Genomic DNA, 18,196 nt, shown 5'->3' with positions numbered 1-18,196 from the left:
AGCCTTTGGTACGCTTTTTGGGCCCGTCCTCTGACATTCAGGGCAGGAGGCGCAGTAGTCCTGTACCTCCCTATGGATGTCTGGCCAGAAGAACCCCTGGGCCACCCGTTGTTTTCTCCCTCCCCAGGTGCCCCACCCACGGCACCGAGGAACTGGCACCAGGGACGCGGGTCCCGAGCCGGGCCGGAGCCACTGGGCCCAGAGCCGGGGGTGCTTGGCTGGGACCAGGCTGGGGCGCTCGGCCGAAGCCAGGCCAGGGCCAGGGGGAGCCGCTCAGCCAGAGCCAGACAGGGCCGCGCCGTGCATCCCTGGAGCCCTCCTCGCGCCCCCCAGCCCCAGCTTACCTGCCTGCTGCTTGTTTCAGGCTTCCAGCAAACATCTGATTCGCGGGAAGAAGGGGAGAGGGAGGAGAAGGAGGGCGGAGCATTCAGGGAGGAGGGGGATGTGAGCTGGGGCCAGAGCCGGGATGGACAGCTGCCCGAGCTTTTGTTAAATGTAAAAGCTTTTTTAGAACCGGCTCCAGCTCACCACTGCCATCTTCCCAAAGAAGTCAATGGCTCTTACCTCCATGAGGGAGCGGGGTCTGCCCTCTCAGCCTCTTTGAGAACTAGTGCTGCTTGGTTTCATAGGGCAAGGTGACCTGTCCCCACTGCTCCCTGAGGTGGCCCAGCTTCTGAGTGCCCCCATCTGGGAGGCTGTCACACACCCCAGGGCCTAGCAGACAGGTGGGGAGGAGGTTCCTATTCATGTTACCCTCTGAGAGCCCATAGAAGGGCCAAAGGAAGAATAAAGGGCAAGAGGTGAAGCAGGCCTCAGCGTCTGGTGCCCCAAAGGGAGGATAAGGGAGCTGCTATAGCCAAGGTCGTTCATTCCCCAGGAGGCTTTCAGGGTCCAACACGGACACAAAACCACAGGGATATAGGCACAGGCCGGCCAGAATGGAAACTGAGGCACTGAGCTAGGGAATGACTAGGCCGAGGCATCACAGACAGACAGTGGCAGGACAGGAATAGCGCCTGTTCCCTGGACCCTGCTGCCCCTTCTGTATCTGAGCCCGGGAGTGAGCCCCTCCCCAAGGCCCCTGGAATGTTAGTGGAGTGAAAAGAAGAGCCCAGCCAGGAGAGACTGAACCTTCCCACCCCACTATCTCTGCCAGAGGAGCCACTCCTGGGAAGTGACCGACCTGGGAGTGGGAGGGACAGTGACTCCCAGCCTTGGGCCTGAGCCGCACTGGGGTTAGGGGAGCCAGCGGGGTGGGGAGGGGGCTGTCTCGGTACCTGAGGTTGCCCACTGCAACCAAGGAGTTGGCGAGGATGGCACTGGGTGGAGAGTCTTTAGGAAGCTCCTCAATGAGCTCCTGTGAGACGCGAAGGAGACAAAGGAGCATGAGAGATTCGGGCCGTACTGACACCTCCCAATGAGGAGATTACACAGCCAGTGCCCCACATGGCCAGCAGGATCCCCCACTACCTCCTGCTCCTCCCATTTCTTCCTGCCCATCAAACTTGTCCCCCTTCCAGGATTCCTGCCCAGCTCAGTCCCAATCCCCTTCTTTCCTCCTCCCTCAAAACTGCCCCTATTCAGCACCATCCCGACTACCATGATGGGACCATGTGATTCCTTGTCCCCCAGTCACAACTGCCCTCCAGCCCCACAATTCCCCCACTGCCCAATCTCACAATTTCTCCCTTCTCTTCTCCCCAGCCTTCAGCCCCAGCAATCCCTGCCCTCCAACACCACCCAGCCACGACCCATTAGCCTGCTGATACCCCTGGCAATCCCATGTCTCTCTCCTCCCTCCAGCTGCCGGATGACGTGTGTCACTCACCACAATCCTCTCCACCACAGCCGCCTTGCAGCAGTGAGGCTCCAGGGTGTCCTGCCCTCTGTCCTGTGCAGCAAGACATGCGGGGTAGATGGCCTGCGGGAACCTGAGCTGCTGCCCCTCATCCTGTACCCACCAGGAGTGGGGGATAGTGAGAGTGAACCTGTTAGATAGGGACCTTCCTGCCCCACCCACACCAGCTCCAGGGCTCAGGCCTCAATGGGAGATTGTGGGGACCAACGTAGTGTACAAATCCCCCACGATTCCTACACAAGCAGGATTGGGAACTGGGACAGTGCCTGTACGGGGAGGAGACCTCGGCTGTTGTGGGACAAACACCCACATCTTGGGGCCCCATTAGGAGTGGTGGATCATCAGGACAAGACCCTCGGCAGGGGGTGGGGATGCTGGGAAGGGACAGGATAATCTTGGTTCCAGCCCAGGTGGGGAACATTTATACCTTTTCTCTGTGCTGGAGATGCTCTCTGATGACATTGAGAGCAGTTTCATCATTCCTCCTCCTCTGAATCCCTGGGGTTCCCTGCACCAGGGAGAGAAGGGAACAGGGTGATGTCTGTTGCCACTTGGGGAAGGACAGGGGCATGGTGGGGAGAGCAGGATTAAAGACCCCCTTCCCACCTCAGGCACCCAGGGCAGATTGGGCCCCACACCTCCCTCTCAGGGCTGCCTTCAGCCCCTAACAGCTTCAGAAGCTCATAGCAGAGAGTCTCCCCGCCCCCCACTGTCCAGGACTTCGTGGGAGGTGCCGACTCCCCCAGCCCCAGAGCATCAAGGGACAAAGTGGCAACAGATCTTGATGCCCCCACCCCCAGTTCTTCTTGCTGCAGGGGCAGCTGTGTGACTGCTGCTGGTGTCAGTGGGGTTCACGTGGCTCAGGCCAAACAACTGGGCTGGGGACCCCCCCCACCATATCATTTGGAGAGTGTCTGGGCCCAGGGTGTTCACATCCCCGTCCTCACCCCTCCCTGAGCCCAATCTGGCTCCTCATCTGGAACAAAGCAGCAGCGTCCATCGGCGTCACTGCTGCTACAGTCCCAGGCACTGCTGCTGTCCCGTGCTGAGCTGCTGGTGCTCGGACTGGGATCTTCTACCTCCTGGCCTGAGGGGGTTGGAAGATCCTCAGTGACCGGACAGGGCGATGCCCCCTGCTGGGAATGAGGGCTGGGCTGCTGGGGCTGCTGATGCCCACATAACAAGCCCCAGAGCCTCCCTGCCCGGAACCCCTCCTGGCCTGGGTCCTGTCTGCGAAACCGTATCCTGAGCCAGCTCCATCTGGGCTTGGTTGGGGTCTCTCCCAGCTCGGCGCCTGCGCCGGGAGCTGGTTTTGTTCTCCAGAAGGCTGGGCACTTCCACCTTCTGGCCTGGATGGGAGCTGCTTCCCCACGAGAGGGGACGGAGAGGTGGCTCGGCCCCTTGGGAAGATGGCCGCTGCTCCCCACAGGCTCTGGAGCCACCTGCAGAGCCTTCTTCCTGAACATCCTCAGGAGCCTGGCCATCCTGGAATCGAGCGGGGAGCAGGAGTGACTCTGGGGTCACTCATGGGCCTTTCCGGTCCCTCCTCAGCCCTACTCCAACCAGAGCAGCCCCTTCTCCCCCCATAGGAGTGCAGGGAGTGCAAGCTACACACACTGGCAGGAGTTCACTGAATGATCTGCTCCCCCTCAATGTTCCCCCTCGTCATCCCTGCTGCTGCTGATGATACAATATCCAGGAAGTCTCATCCTTTTAGAGCAATGGGGTCAGTCCCAAAGACCATCCGTTACTCTGGACAAGCAGCCCCCTCCTGTCATCCCAGGCCACACTCCCCCACCAAGGCTAGAGAAGGAACAGAACCCAGGAGTCCGGACTTCTCCTGGGAAACCATTCCCCACGTCAAAGTCACAAAGACCCTAGGCACAGGAAGCCCAGGGCCCTCCTCATTCCCCATTGATTTCCGTACTTGGCAGCTTACAGGGTCTGGGCCAGCTCAGAGACTCCCAGCCTGGGGAACAGTGTCCCACAAGGGAAGGGCTGGAAGCCCCATTGCTGGGACTTTTCCAAACACACTGGAGATGGCTCTGGAAAAGCCCCTGCCCAGTCTGAGAGTGAGGGGCTCTTGGGGGCTCTTTGCAAATGAAATCCCACTTTGGAGATGTTCTCTCCCCCTCTTTCTGCCTCTTTCCAGACAGACAGGGGAAGCCACCGAGGAACCCTAATGCCTGGTTCCATTGCTGCCTATTGATCTTTGGGACTGGACAAGTTCCTCCCCCGCTCTATGGATCTCTGGGACTCCCATCCCTGAATGGGCTTTAAAAAAGACAATGGTTAAAGTTTGGCCCCAACTCTTTATTTTCTCTGCACTAGCCACTTTAGCAAAGTTTAGAATTCTTGATGTTCAACACCTGGAAACATCTCTTTCTCCTTCGCAGACAGCTTGAGCATCTCTTCTCACCCAGGCTCACTGCTGCCAGGAGTTAGAGAATCCACCCTATTCCCATTGGACCTACCCAAGGAGTCACGCAGGAAAGCAGTGACAGAGCCAGAAAGAGAGCCAACAGTCCTGACTCCTGTTCTAACTAACAGACAACAACCCCCACAGAGGTAGGGATAGAGCCCAGAAAATAAGGGGTGAAAATTTTCATGGAAACTGTTTTCTGCCAGAAAATCCATTCAGACTAAACCACTTTGTTTCTTGAAATCATAACAAATAGGATGAACATTCTTTGCAAACAAATATTTGTTTGCAAAACAAGAGCATCTCCTGTTTGTCACAGTGCATTAAACTGTCTTGTCGTACACAAAGAGGAGACACTGTGATCTAGAAAATTAGATAAGATGCTTCAGTCTGAGCTAAGTAGTTGCTGCTCTTAACAATTTCGAAAGAATAAAATACAAATAAAATAGCATATTACAGTCAAACCTCGCAATAACACGCCCCGCCTTAACGCGAAATCGCATATAAAGCAATCACAGGTTCGCTCCTGTGCACTGCATTGGGGACCACTGACAAACCTTCCTATACCGGGACCCCGCATTTAGCGCGATGGAAGTTTTTGGACCCCAAATATCATGTTATAGCGGGGTTTCACTGTAAATCAATCTGATATGGCTCAATGTCACAGGACACGTCCTATTCTGCACTGCTACTAGTGACACTCTTCAGTGGATCCCCATCATGCACCCGAGGTAGGTGGGAGAGGATTGTTATTCGTACTTGACGGAAGGAGAAGCTAAGGCTGAGAAAGGAGCAGTGACTTGCCTTAGCTGATGCAGCCAGTCAGTAGCACAGTTGCTCTCAAATGAGCTACAGACCAACAATTGTTGGAGAGCAGCATCAACACTCGTCAAACCTATATCTGGTTGTGACTTATTTGCTTCTTCATAAAAGAGAACAAAGACCAGAGTTTCCTCCCTGCCAATATCCCCCTCCTCAGCCAATCAAGGTTGAGACTTTGAGGGGTGGGAGGCTAAGGGTTCTCATCAAATAGCTCAAAGAATGGGGCAGGTCACCACCGAGGGGATCACTCTTGGAGCACTATTCCAGTCTCACCTCTCTGTGAGGGCCTCCCACAAGCCCTCCGGCCCCCGCTGCACACACAGAGCTCCTGGTGGTGGGAGGAGAACAGAGGAAAAGGACAAAGGAAGCAAGAAGAGAAAGGTTGTGGGGACAGAGGCAAAGGGAAAACAAAAAGGAGAAACCCCAATGTCCCCAGTGATTCTAAGCGACAAGTCCTACGTTGTGAATACAATGCTGCCACCTCAATCTAGTGTTTTCCATTCCTAGAATTCAGCCGGCACCTGATGGATCAGACTGAACTGGTTCCAAACCTCTCGGAGGCTCTTACCTTCTATACAGGGACGTCTGTTTTCTAGCAAAATCAATAAACGAAAAGGAGACAACTCTGAAGAGGGTCCTCCTTGCACTCAAGTAGGTGACAGTGACAGTGAATTCTCTCGGTCCTCAAGGAGAGACCTCGAGAAGCAGACGTGCTGAAGCAAAGCCACAGGGATCTCCAAGGTTGGCCCTGTCCTGCAGCCCTGTCCTGCCTGGCTGATGTCAAGATCTCTCTGTGAGATCATTGCCTCCCCACCACCTTTGTCCAATAGGCTGAGGTCCTGCCAAAGGCCCTTGTGATGTAACTGCCACACCCACCTCTCCCCTGCAGTGCTGATGTCCTGCCCCTGTCCAGCCACATTGGATCTTTGAGCTGCTTCCCCTGGATCACCCCACTCAATGACTCCTAGCTCCTGCAGAGAGAGGGCCTGCGAGCCAGGATCCAGGCGTCAGCCCTGCTGAGAACCACCGGAGACCCTGACGGAGGATGACCCAGGGGAGGAACAGACCGGAGGACCCCTCGCTGCAGAAGCACTGCCATTCCCCATAGGAAGCGACCCAGGGGAAAAGTAGAGATAAACGGCATTAAAGCTGTATTAACGCTCGGCGTGTTGCGGGCGGATCCCCGCCAAGCAAGTGGCTAGTACAGCTTGCCACTACCAGGGCCCTGGCTTGGGGCTCAGAGGAGAGGGAGGGCCCGAGTCCCCTTACCCCCTCACCCTGAACCATGAAGGATTACATGGACTCTGGCCATTAGGCAGTGCTACCCCGCCTGCAAGAGGGGGATTATATGGACTCTGGTCACTAGTCCGCACTACCCTGCCTGCAAGGGGGGATTATATGGACTCTGGCCGCATGGGTATCATTGAGGCTTAGACGGGAGATCCCATGTATCTCCTGGAGGTAAGAACCGTTCATGCTTCTGGGCACTTGGGGCTGTTGCAACAAAGAGGGGGCTCCTGTTACATAGCCTAGTTGTCATCATGACTTTGTTTTTTAATTCTCAGAGGATGTGTCTGGGATCCTGGAGACTGTTTCCTGCAGGAGGTTTGAGCGGGGAGAGATCACTCAGTGTCATGACCCATGGCTCATTAACCCGGGTCTGCTGGGTTCATGGGAGCAGCCACACTCCAGCAGGCCACCTGGAACACTGCTAAAAACTGATTACCTAGGACTTACGAAGTCCAGACCCACTTTGAGGCTCCATCCCTGAAGCCTATTGGCAGAGTCCCAGAGAAGCTTATCGGCCCCCGGGACCTCCTTAAACCAACAGCAGGAACAAGAAGCTGTCTGAACACCCGAGCTCCCCTGTCTTCTGGACCATGTGACTCTCTGGGATTCATCTGATTTGAGGGTCTGAACACAATTTGGTCTTTTGCTTCTGCCCTTCCAGTATCCTGACCCAGCTGACTCTCGACTCCTGTCTTCTGAGTGTGGACTCTGCCTCTGACCACTAGGTCTGGCTGCCCATGACCCGGCCATGACACTGACTTTTCTACAATTCCTCCAATGCCCTTTTCTGCTCCCCAGCTCTGCTCTCCCAGCAAGACACACCAATCTCCTGGCTCGCAAAGTCCTAGCTGCTGCTATTCAAGGGCTCAGAGGTAGTGCTTGTATTGCACTTTCCCCCACCACAGCTGCTTTTCCTAGGGGAATCTACCTAGCGCAGAGGAGAAATCTGCTCTTCTCTTAGAATCAGTCCTGGCATCAATTCAGGAAGTCATAGAAGGGACGGTCTGCTAAGCTCCCTCTGCAATGCCACTGTCAGAGACCATTACTGGTGGGTGCCAAGTGAATGCGCAGGCAGCTCCTTGAGAGACTCCTAGGGGCAGGGTAGTCGTGTTTCACAGTGACCTCTGAAAGCCATGCAAAGAGTGCAGCATTGAAAGACTCTCCTGCTGTAACAAAGGGTTTCTGTTCTCCTACATAGTCAGACAGTGAGGCCAGTTTGCAGCATGTGGAAGAGCTGTTTGGTGATGAGTTGGAGGATTCACCATATAGGTGGCAGCAGCAGCTGCAGATCCTGGAGTCCCTAGGGTAGGGTTACCCTGCATCCGGATTTTCCCGGACATGTCCAGCTTTTTGGTTTTTAAATAGCCGTCTGGGAAGAATTTGTAAAAATTGAAAAAGGTCTGGGACTTCCCGCCCAATGCCAGGGCCACCCGGGGGGTGGGGGAGAGGGGGGGCAAGTGGGGCAATTTGTCCCAGGCCCTGGGCCTCGCAGGGGCTCCCACTAGAGATATTTGGGGCCCCTGGAGCAGGGTCCTTCACTCGCTCTGGGGGCCCCAGAAAACTCTCGCGGGGCCCGGGCCCCCGGAGCCTCTTCCGCTCCGGACCTTCTTGTGGGTGGAGCTACTATTCTCCAAAGGCCCCACTAAGTCCAATCCTATCCGTTCAAAGGGTGTCCCAATCACCAGCAAGGGCACAAGGGGAGCCTTTGGTACGCTTTTTGGGCCCGTCCTCTGACATTCAGGGCAGGAGGCGCAGTAGTCCCGTACCTCCCGAGCCGGGCCGGAGCCACTGGGGCCAGAGCCAGGGGTGCTTGGCCGGGACTGGGCTGGGGTGTTCGGCTGGGGCCAGGCCAGGTCCAGGTGGAGCCGCTCAGCTGGAGCCAGACAGGGCTGCGCCGTGCCTCCCTGGAGCCCTCCTCACGCCCCCCTGCCCCAGCTTACCTGCCTGCTGCTTGTTTCAGGCTTCCCTTGAACATCTGATTCGTGGGAAGCAGGGGTGGGGGAGAGGAGAAGGAGGACGGAGCGTTCAGGGGAGGAGGGGGATGTGAGGTGGGGCCCATGAGATGGGGCCGGGGGCAGGGTGCACAGCTGCCCGAGCTTTTGTTAAATGTAAAAGCTTTTTTAGAACTGGCTCCAGCTCACCACTTCCATCTGCTGAAAGAAGTCAATGGCTCTTACCTCCATGAGGGAGCGGGGTCTTCCCTCTCAGCCTCTGAGAACTAGCGTTGCTTGGTGACCTGTCCCCACTGGTCCCTGAAGTGGCCCTGCTTCTGACTGCACCCATCTGGGAGGCTATCACACACCCCAGTGCCTAGAAGACAGGTGGGGAGGAGGTTCCTATTCATGTCCCCCTCTGACAACCCATAGAAGGGCCTAAGGAAGAATAAAGGGCAAGAGGTGAAGCAGGCCCTGAGCCTCTGTCCCATCCTCACCTCCTCAAATGTGGAGCTTCCTGAGCTTCATTTGGGCAGACAGTCTGTAGCTCTGTCACAAAGGTCCTTCTGCGCCATATGGGGCAGGGAGATCTCTGCCTGGGAATGGGATGGGGGTCAGAGCAAGGAAAGAGGGGAGGGGTGTGGGAGTGAGGGGAAGAGCTCATGCCCCAGATGAAGGAAGTTTGGGGTGAGAGGGAAGGACTCTGGTCCACAGAGAGGGGAGAGAGTTCTGTCAGTGACAGGGGCCTCCATTTCCCCTTCAGGTGCCTTAGTAAAGGGCTGGAAGACAGGTGCTTTAGAACTTGTCTGTACTTGAAATGCTACAGCAGCACAGTTGTTGTGCCGCTGTAGCGCTTTGGTGTAGACGCTCCCTATGCTGACAGGAGAGATTCTCCCATCGGTGTAGTTAATCCACCTCCCTGAGAGGTGGTAGCTAGGTTGATGGTTCCAGCAACTTAGCACTGGCTACATGGGAACTTAGGTCAGCTTAACTACACGTGGAAGGGTGTGCATTTTTCACACCTCTGAGCAACGTGAGCTGGGTTGAGCTAATTTTCTAGTTTAGAGTAGCCCTTACTTGCCACCGCCTTATTTCTCTGAATCGCGAGCCATTAATTCCTATGAGCTGCAGGAGCACCCCTTTGAGAGAGCAGGATGAGTCCCATGACAGAGCCGCATAAGCCCTGACTCATAGCCGTAACTGGCCAAGCCATCAGTGGATGGTGGCCCTAGGCTGGATTTGTGATTACTCCGATGCCTCCCACCACCAAGCTGGTGTGGGGTTTCAATTTGTCAGCATGATTTACTCTGACAAAGTCACATAGCCCTTCCCCTTGCTGGGAATCACCCTGGAACTCCAGGTAGAAATGAAGTGACTCTGTTTGGAAATCTCTTACCAGACAGGTCAGCTGATTGCAGTTATAGTGCTGCTAGCAGGCTGCTGAGTTTGAACCTTAATGCAGCAAATATCCAATGGAAGAAAATGCGCTAATCGTTATAGAACCTTCTGTCCATCCACAGCTGTTCTTTTCCCTTGGGCTGTATCACCATTTATTGCCTCCTTTTTAGACCTCATGGTTTCTCTCCTGCATGTGGCGATAATTGTACATGAAGTTATGCACCCGCCGCTGTGTGCACTCCATTTTAAAATGTGAAATTCTGTGCTACAGATAACAAATGCATTCTGGTACTTTGGGAGAGACGGACTCTGAGCACTGAGGCTTCTTCACACCCCTCATGGCACAATTTACTCCGTGCTTCTGATGTTCTCATTTAAAGTGATGGCATCCATGCGAACATACCGGGCATGGGAGTCAAAACTCCTCACCAGTGCTTCCCCATGCAACTGGCACGCTCTCAATGCATCGCCCTCACCAAATGGACATTTAAAAGACTGCCACTGGAGCAGATGCACTAGGAATGAGAGTGGGATCGGCTGCAGGTTCTGCTTCATTTATCCATTGCCCCATTCAGTACAAAGACAGACTTTTGGGCAGTTCACACCCCACTGCTGCAGGACATGGCCCGGGGACACCAGTTAACGTGCAGATGTTTAGGTGGTAACTCTGAGTATCAGTGGAAGAACAGCATTCCCCCTCAGCCCATTTCTAGTTCCTACGGCTCCTGGGATGCTCAAGTGTCAGATAATTGACCTCTCAGTGACAGTGATGCCACCTTTGGCTCTTATAGCTTGAGCAGAGTGCTCAGTTAAATCAAAAGTCCATTCCCCTGTGCAAAGTGCGAGACCTGAAAATCCAAGCCAGGCTCTGAAAATCCAAGGGCTTTTTACATCAGCAATAAAGATTCTGCTGTCAGGACATCCAGAATTTGGCAATTCTGCCGCTGATGCAACAGACAGAAGAGACTCCACCTTGCTTTTCCAGAGCTGGCTCAATCTGCAGTGGGACCTTCATGCAAAAACGGAGTCAGCGAAGGACGCAGGTGTGACCTAAGACACACAGGGCACAGTTTTTAAAACCGAGTGCACCCAGCTGCGGGTGCATAACTTCATGCACAAACAACACCCTTGCGGGTGATAATACAATCCAAACTGAACACATCATTTTACTCTTTTCTGGCTTCCCCACTTTTTTTTCCCCCAATTGGGTTTTACAAGATGTTTCATGGGTCTTAAACGATGAGGTTAAATATTTGAGTATAAATGCACAGGCTAGGTGCCTACAATGTCCAGTGTTGTTTTCTTCCACCACTTGGAATTCAGGAGGAAACCGAGCATGTACAACCTACAAGGGATGAGAGGTATTGTTCAAGAAGTTCTTCGATCGGCTGCAGACTCAGACAAAGTCAGTTTTAATTTGCAGGCCTTTTGAAAATTCTATATCTGAGCTCCAGTTGGAGCAGCAGAACTTCCGGGGCAGGGCTTCCTCTGCCAGGAAGGAAGGCTTAACCCCTGCTATACCAGTGCGGGGCGGCTCTGCCCCATCACTAGAGTGACCAGACATCCCGATTGTATCGGGACTGTCCCGATATTTGCTTGTTTGTCCCATGTCCCGACCGATGTTAGGTCGGGTCACTGGACAAACAAGCAAAGGCTCCGGTGCCCGGAAGGGCTCGCGCCCTCCCCAGCTCCGACTCTGCCCCCTCCTTCCCCCATTGGATCCCTCGCCAAATCCCTGCCTCTTGCCAAGCACGCCATGCCCAGGAGACGCAGAGGAGAGCGGGGCCGGGGTGAGTGTGAGTCTGGCCTGGCCCTGAGCAGGCAGGACTCGGGCGCGGTACCTAGAGGGAGAGTAGGGGGGCGCAGGCAGCAGCTATTCTCCCCACTTGGGCAGCAGGACTCGGGAGCAGCCGCTGTTGCAGCTCCCACTGCCGCGGGGAGAGGAAGCGGCCAAGCATGTGGCGCTCGGCAGCTGCGGCTTTGGTGCCCGGCCCGAAGCCCCCGAGCCTGGGCCTGCTGCGGGGACCAAAGCATCCAGTGGCTCTTTCTGGAGGGCAATTTATCGCAGGGGCCATGATGGGCTGGAAATAGATCTGTAATGTGGGTGAGCAGGGCCCACTCTGCTGTGCAGCGCACAGAGATGATAGGGGACCCTGTATTGCTTCCAGCAGAGAGATCTCTTGCACCTCAGTGGCTAGAGGAGTGTGCGTGGGGGGGAAGGAGGTTGGAGCTGACAGACCAAAGGTCTATTCCCCCCAAATTAGTGATTTCTCTAGTAGCTGGATAAGGCCTCTGCAGCACTCTGACCCAGTGCTCTCCTCTCAGACACTTGGGGATCAGCCAGGGGGACAAGGAGCAGAGAGACACCCAGAGCCTACCCTGCCACAGTGTCCTTACCTCCCCCACCATGGCTGTGTTTTTATAGCCCAGGAGCCTGCTGTCTCGGTGCCAGTCGTGGCACCACAGATCTTCTGTCTCGTGTATGGTCAGCCCTGGAAGAGAGAGAGAGACACTTTGATCATTCTGGTTGCAGTTTCTGTGTGCTTCCAATCCCATTGGTGGCTGCCCAGTGGAGTGGAGAAGAACAGAGGCAGAGAGAGACTTGTTCTCCAGCTGGGGTCAGGCTGAGAGAAATTGTCTGGGGTCTCATTATCCACCTGTGGTCACTCTCAGTCCCCTGTTGGGTTCCATGTCCCAGCGCGTTCCTTACCCCTCTGTTCAAGCAGCAGCTGGTACAGCTGGTAAGTGCCCTCTCTGGCCTGCCAGCTGATGTCCTTGTCTGGGTCACTCACAAAGAGAGCCAGCTGTGCCACATGGTGACCCATGCTAGGGAACTCTGCTGAGATCTAATGGAAGGGAGAGGAGAGGAGACTCCATCAGCATTTTCCTGTCAGCTCCCTGTCCCTTCTGGGCCAGAAGGCTCCTTCCCCTTAGCCCCTGTGCAGGAGATGCTGGGGGAGAGGAGCCTGAGATAGACCCTTCATTTGCTCTGCTGCAAAGGGAGCCAGGAGCTGCTTTGGGATGCCAAGCAGTGGCTGGAGCATGGTTCCTATCAAAGTTCCTTCCCCACTCTGAACTCTAGGATACAGATGTGGGAACCTGCATGAGAACCTCTAAGCTTAATTACCAGCTTAGATCTGGTTTTTCTGCCACCATGCAAATCATTTAAGAGTTATTTGGAAACTCTGTCTAGCTCCCCCGTAGAATATCTCCCTCCCAAATACTATAACCCTTCACCAATTTCCTGTTGAACACTGATCCAACCCCTTTGGATCTTAAAACAAGGAAAAATTAATCAGTTTCTTAAAAAGAAGGCATTTAATTAAAGAACGGTAAAAATCATCTCGGTAAAATGAGGATGGAAAATAACTTTACAGGGTAATCAGATTCAAAGAGCCCAGAGGAACCCCCTCTAGCCTGAGGTTCATCTACAAGTTGAGAAAACAAAGATAAATCTAACACGCCTTGCCTGGCTGTTACTTACAAGTTTGAAATATGAGAGACTGGTTCAGAAAGATTTGGAGAGCATGGATTGATGTCTGGTCCCACTTAGTCCCAAGGGCGAACAACCCCCAAAACAAAGAGCGCACAAACAAAAGCCTTCCCCCCACCAAGATTTCAAAGTATCTTGTCCCCTTATTGGTCCTTTGGGTCAGGTGTCAGCCAGGTTACCTGAGCTTCTTAACCCTTTAAAGGTAAAAGGATTATGGTGTCTCTGGCCAGGAGGGATTTGATACTATTGTACACAGGAGGGCTGTTCCCTTCCCTTTATAGTTATGACAATCCCCTTAAAGGCCCAGGGACAACACTTGACCAGGACAAGAAGAACTTGACTCAAGTCTCTCTCATTCCCTGCTCTGACTCTGCCTCCCCAAGAGGAAAACTCCGAACCCACAGCCCCTGCAGCAGCAGCAGCAGATCCTACAGCCCATTGGAGCCAGCCCACCTATGCCTGGAGTCAGGAAGCTGGGGTCAGAGGTCACTTATGTCAAACTCGGGGAGGGTGACTGCATATCTGAGCAGGGCTGTGCTGTTCCTAATGGCCCTGGCTCTCTCCTAGGACACCCTGGACACGATCCAGAGGTTGACATGCTGTGGGGAAAGGAAGCAGGTCAGGATCAATGGGCAGGTGGTGCTTTGCAAATGAGCCCCATCCTCCCAGCCCAGGGGCCTGAGACATTATGCGCAGGGAGAATAGCTGAGTCATTGATCACAGAGCTTTAGAAGGGGATTCTTTCTTCCAAGACGCAGCTTGTATCCATCAGGTCACAACTTGTCAGGGTCTCTCTAGATTGGGACTTGGTGTCGGGGCTGGTCCCATCCTCCCAAAACTCCTGATTCCTGAAGAGTTCACCAGAAAGAAGACTGAACCCTCGCCCTTCCCTGCCACTAAAATCCTTGGTGGGATGTAAGGAGTCACTGAGAGCACAATCCCCCCAGGAATTTCAGAGCATATCAAAGAGAAGGGCTGATTCCCTGGGGTCCTCCTGTTTCTCTAGGAAGGAGCGTGTGCCTCTTCTCTGAGAACCATCTCTGGAAACTCATGGGGTGTGTGTGTTGTGGGGGGGGGGGGGGGAGGGAAAGGGTGGGTTTTCAGACTCTCACTCCCCAAGACAACCTGGGGCCCTGTGGTTAGTGCTCAACAGAACCAGGCAGAGCTCTGGCTTGAAGTCCCAACTCCTTCCTCTGTCCCTCAAGAAAGCAGGACCTAACACTGCATTGCACTGACCTCCCCAGCCATGGACACCCCATTGGGGACCCAGTTAGGAGGACAGAATAGAAAATGGATCTGACAGTCTCAGCTTACCAGTTCCCCAAAGAGTTAAGGTAAAATTGGTTCCCACCCCTCTTTATGGGGCTCACTTCCAAGATGTAGTGGAGTCTGTCTGCGTCTGGGGACTCTGCCAGCAGGTTTCCCAGCACGGCATCCAGGAGCTCTTGCATGACTTTGTGCAGAGCCTGCAAAGCATGGGTCAGAGTTAGGAAAACTGGGCCTACACCTGCCACAGGATGGAAAAAGGGGTCTCCGGGAAGCACTGGTGAGACTCCCAAACACATCTCCTGGCCACTCTCATTCACATCCCAGTGCAGGCAATTAGCAAGCATTGATGACACCTGGATTCTTTGATCCATGAGCTTAGCAGGTCTCTGCAGAGGGCCTTGTAGGTGGAAGGGTAGGAAACAGCCAAGTTGCTATGGATGGAAGCTAGGCTGTTGGGCAAAACATGGCATATAGAAGAAAGAAAGAAAGAAAGAAAGAAAGAAAGAAAGAAAGAAAGAAAGAAAGAAAGAAAGAAAGAAAGAAAGGGTAATTCTCTGGAGGGAAGGAGGGTAAACACTGCAACTTGTTCCATCTCTGCCTACCCCACCCCTAAATCTGGAGCTCCAGCGAATCAAGGGAGCAGGGTCAAGGACCACTCTGGAAGAGGAGGAGGATGGAGGAGGAGGAGGATGTACCTGGATGTCGATGGCATCCATCTCCGTGCCCAGGGTGAAGACCGAGCCAAGGGCAGCTTGCAAGAGGTGGGACTCTAGGTCAGGCTCAAGGGCTGGTTTCATGGTGCTGGCAAGAGAGAGGAGCTGGTATTAGACTGCGCAGAACGGGGGTGGGACTGTCGCCAACACGGACACAAAACCACAGGGATATAGGCACAGGCCGGCCAGAATGGAAACTGAGGCAATGAGCTAGGGAATGACAAGGCCGAGGCATCACAGACAGACAGTGGAAGGACAGGAGTAGCGCCTGTTCCCTGGAGCCTGCTGCCCCTCCTGTATCTGAGCCCAGGAGTGAGCCCTTCCCCAAGGCCCCTGGAATGTTAGTGGAGTGAAAAGAAGAGCCCAGCCAGGAGAGACTGAATCTTCCCACCCCACTATCTCTGCCAGAGGAGCCACTCCTGGGAGGTGACCGACCTGGGAGTGGGAGGGACAGTGACTCCCAGCCTTGGGCCTGAGCAGCACTGGGGTTAGGGGAGCCAGCGGGATGCGGGGAGGAGAGAGGGCTGTCTCGGTACCTGAGGTTGCCCACAGCAGCCAGGCAGTTGGCGAGGATGGCACTGGGTGGAGAGTCTTTAGGAAGCTCCTCAATGAGCTCCTTTGAGACGCGAAGGAGACAAAGGAGCATGAGAGATTCGGGCCCTACTGACACCTCCCAATGAGGAGATAACACAGCCAGTGCCCCACATGGCCACCAGGATCCCCCACTACCTCCTGCTCCTCCCATTTCTCCCTGCCCATCAAACTTGTCCCCCTTCCAGGATTCCTGCCCAGCTCAGTCCCAATCCCCTTCTTTCCTCCTCCCTCAAAACTGCCCCTATTCAGCACCATCCCGACTACCGAGCTGGGACCATGTGATTCCTTGTCCCCCAGTCACAGCTGCCCTCCAGCCCCACAATTCCCCCACTGCCCAATCTCACAATTTCTCCCTTCTCTTCTCCCCAGCCTTCAGCCCCAGCAATCCCTGCCCTCTGCTGCCCCCTCCAACACCATCCAGCCCCCACCCATTCACCCGACGATACCCCTGCCAATCCCATGTCACTCTCTTCCCTCCTGCTGTCGGATGACGGGTATCACTCACCACAATCCTCTCCACCACAGCCGCCTTTCAGCAGTGCGGCTCCAGCGTGTCCTGCCCTCTGTCCTGTGCAGCAAGACATGCGGGGTAGATGGCCTGCAGGAACCTGAGCTGCTGCCCTCATGCTGTACCTACCAGGAGTGGGGAATAGTGAGAGAGAACCTGTTAGCTAGGGACCTTCCTGCCGCACCTACACCAGCTCCAGGGCTCAGGCCTCAATAAGGGAATGTGGGGCCCCGCCTAGTGTCCAAATCCCCCATGACTCCTACACAAGCAGGATTGGGAACTGGGACAGTGCCTGTGGGGGAGGAGACCTCCGCTGTTGTCGGGACAAACACCCCCATCTTGCATCCGATGAAGTGGGTATTGGATGACCTCCTGAGGTCCCATCCAACCCTGAGATTCTATGAAGTGGGTATTCACCCACGAAAGCTCATGCTCCAAAACGTCTGTTAGTCTATAAGGTGACACAAGACTCTTTGCTACCCCCATCTTGGGGGTCCCACATCAGGGATGTAAAAGGGCCCCATTAGGGGTGGTGGATCATCAGGGACAAGACCCTCGGCAGGGGGTGGGGATGCTGGGAAGGGACAGGACAATCTTGGTTCCAGCCCAGGAGGGGAACATTTGTACCTTTTCTCTGCGATGGAGCTGCTCTCTGATGACCTTGAGAGCAGTTTCATCATTCCTCCTCCTCTGAATCCCTGGGGTTCCCTGCACCAGGGAGAGAAGGGAACAGGGTGATGTCTGCTGCCACTTGGGGAAGCACAGGGGCGTGGTGGGGAGAGCAGGATTAAAGACCCCCCTTCCCACCTCAGGCACCCAGGGCAGATTGGGCCCCACACCTCCCTCTCAGGGATGCCTTCAGTCCCCAACACCTTCAGAAGCCCATAGCAGAGAGTCTCCCCGCCCCCCACTGTCCAGGACTTCGTGGGAGGTGCCGACTCCCCCAGCCCCAGAGCATCAAGGGACAAAGTGGCAGCAGCTCTTGATGCCCCCACCCCCACTTCCTCTTGTTGCAGGGGCAGCTGTGTGACTGCTGCTGGTGTCAGTGGGGTTCACTTGGCTCAGGCCAGACAACTGGGCTGAGGACCCCCCCACCCGCCATATCACTTGGAGAGTGTCTGGGCCTAGGGTGTTCACATCCCCGTCCTCACCCCTCCCTGGGCCCAATCAGGCTCCTCACCTGGAACAAAGCAGCAGCGTCCATCGGCATCACTGCTGCTACAGTCCCAGGCACTGCTGCTGTCCCGTGCTGAGCTGCTGGTGCTCGGACTGGGATCTTCTACCTCCTGGCCTGAGGGGGCTGGAAGACCCTCAGTGACCGGACAGGGCGATGCCCCCTGCTGGGAATGAGGGCTGGGCTGCTGGGGCTGCTGATGCCCACATAACAAGCCCCAGAGCCTCCCTGCCCGGAACCCCTCCTGGCCTGGGTCTTGTCTGCGAAACTGCATCCTGAGCCAGCTCCATCTGGGCTTGGTTGGGGCCTCTCCCAGCTCGGCGCCTGCGCCGGGAGCTGGTTTTGTTCTCCAGAAGGCTGGGAACTTCTGCCTTCTGGCCTGGATGGGAGCTGCTTCACCGCCAGTGGGGACGGAGAGGTGGCTCGGCCCCTTGGAAAGATGGCTGCTGCTCCCCACAGGCTCTGGAGCCAGCTGCAGAGCATTCTTCCTGAACATCCTCAGGAGCCTGGCCATCCTGGAATCGAGCGGGGAGCAGGAGTGAGTCTGGGGTCACTCATGGGCCTTTTCGGTCCCTCCTCAGCCCTGCTCCAACCAGAGCAGCCCCTTCTCCCCCCATAGGAGTGCAGGGAGTGCAAGCTACACACACTGGCAGGAGTTCACTGCATGATCTGCTCCCCCTCAAAGTTCCCCCTCGTCATCCCTGCTGCTGTTGCTGATGCA

At 55.2% G+C, this 18,196-nt stretch overlaps 1 protein-coding gene across 13 annotated transcripts in view; it reads right to left on the bottom strand.

Annotated features, from left to right (window-relative positions):
- LOC120380340 overlaps nucleotides 1-17,982 on the bottom strand; it is a 30,537-nt gene extending 12,555 nt beyond the window's left edge. For 10 of the 13 annotated variants that reach the window (XR_005587719.1, XR_005587721.1, XR_005587724.1 and 7 more), the window contains exons 1-10: nucleotides 17,482-17,982; nucleotides 16,929-17,009; nucleotides 16,299-16,426; nucleotides 15,182-15,287; nucleotides 14,588-14,683; nucleotides 12,435-12,570; nucleotides 12,122-12,216; nucleotides 2,286-2,366; nucleotides 1,829-1,951; nucleotides 1,278-1,357 (exon numbers count right to left, since the gene is read on the bottom strand). Coding sequence is in view for 1 of the 13 variants with exons in the window: in XM_039497976.1 (XP_039353910.1) it covers nucleotides 1,278-1,357; nucleotides 1,829-1,951; nucleotides 2,286-2,366; nucleotides 12,122-12,216; nucleotides 12,435-12,570; nucleotides 14,588-14,683; nucleotides 15,182-15,287; nucleotides 16,299-16,426; nucleotides 16,929-17,009; nucleotides 17,482-17,511 (956 nt within the window). In the remaining 12 variants the exon portion in view is untranslated. Of the gene's footprint in view, nucleotides 1-1,277; nucleotides 1,358-1,828; nucleotides 1,952-2,285; nucleotides 2,367-12,121; nucleotides 12,217-12,434; nucleotides 12,571-14,587; nucleotides 14,684-15,181; nucleotides 15,288-15,735; nucleotides 15,816-16,298; nucleotides 16,428-16,928; nucleotides 17,010-17,481 lie in introns of those variants that run through there. The other 3 variants (XR_005587726.1, XR_005587728.1, XR_005587729.1) reach the window with 3 other exon arrangements.
- Between the last annotated feature and the right edge of the window lie 214 nt (nucleotides 17,983-18,196).

The sequence above is a fragment of the Mauremys reevesii genome, linkage group 13 (assembly GCF_016161935.1).
Source record: "Mauremys reevesii isolate NIE-2019 linkage group 13, ASM1616193v1, whole genome shotgun sequence".
In the NCBI taxonomy this organism is placed as follows: Eukaryota; Metazoa; Chordata; order Testudines; family Geoemydidae; genus Mauremys; species Mauremys reevesii.
The sequence above is the reverse complement of the archived record's forward strand: the minus strand, read 5'-3'. Positions and strand labels throughout refer to the sequence as shown.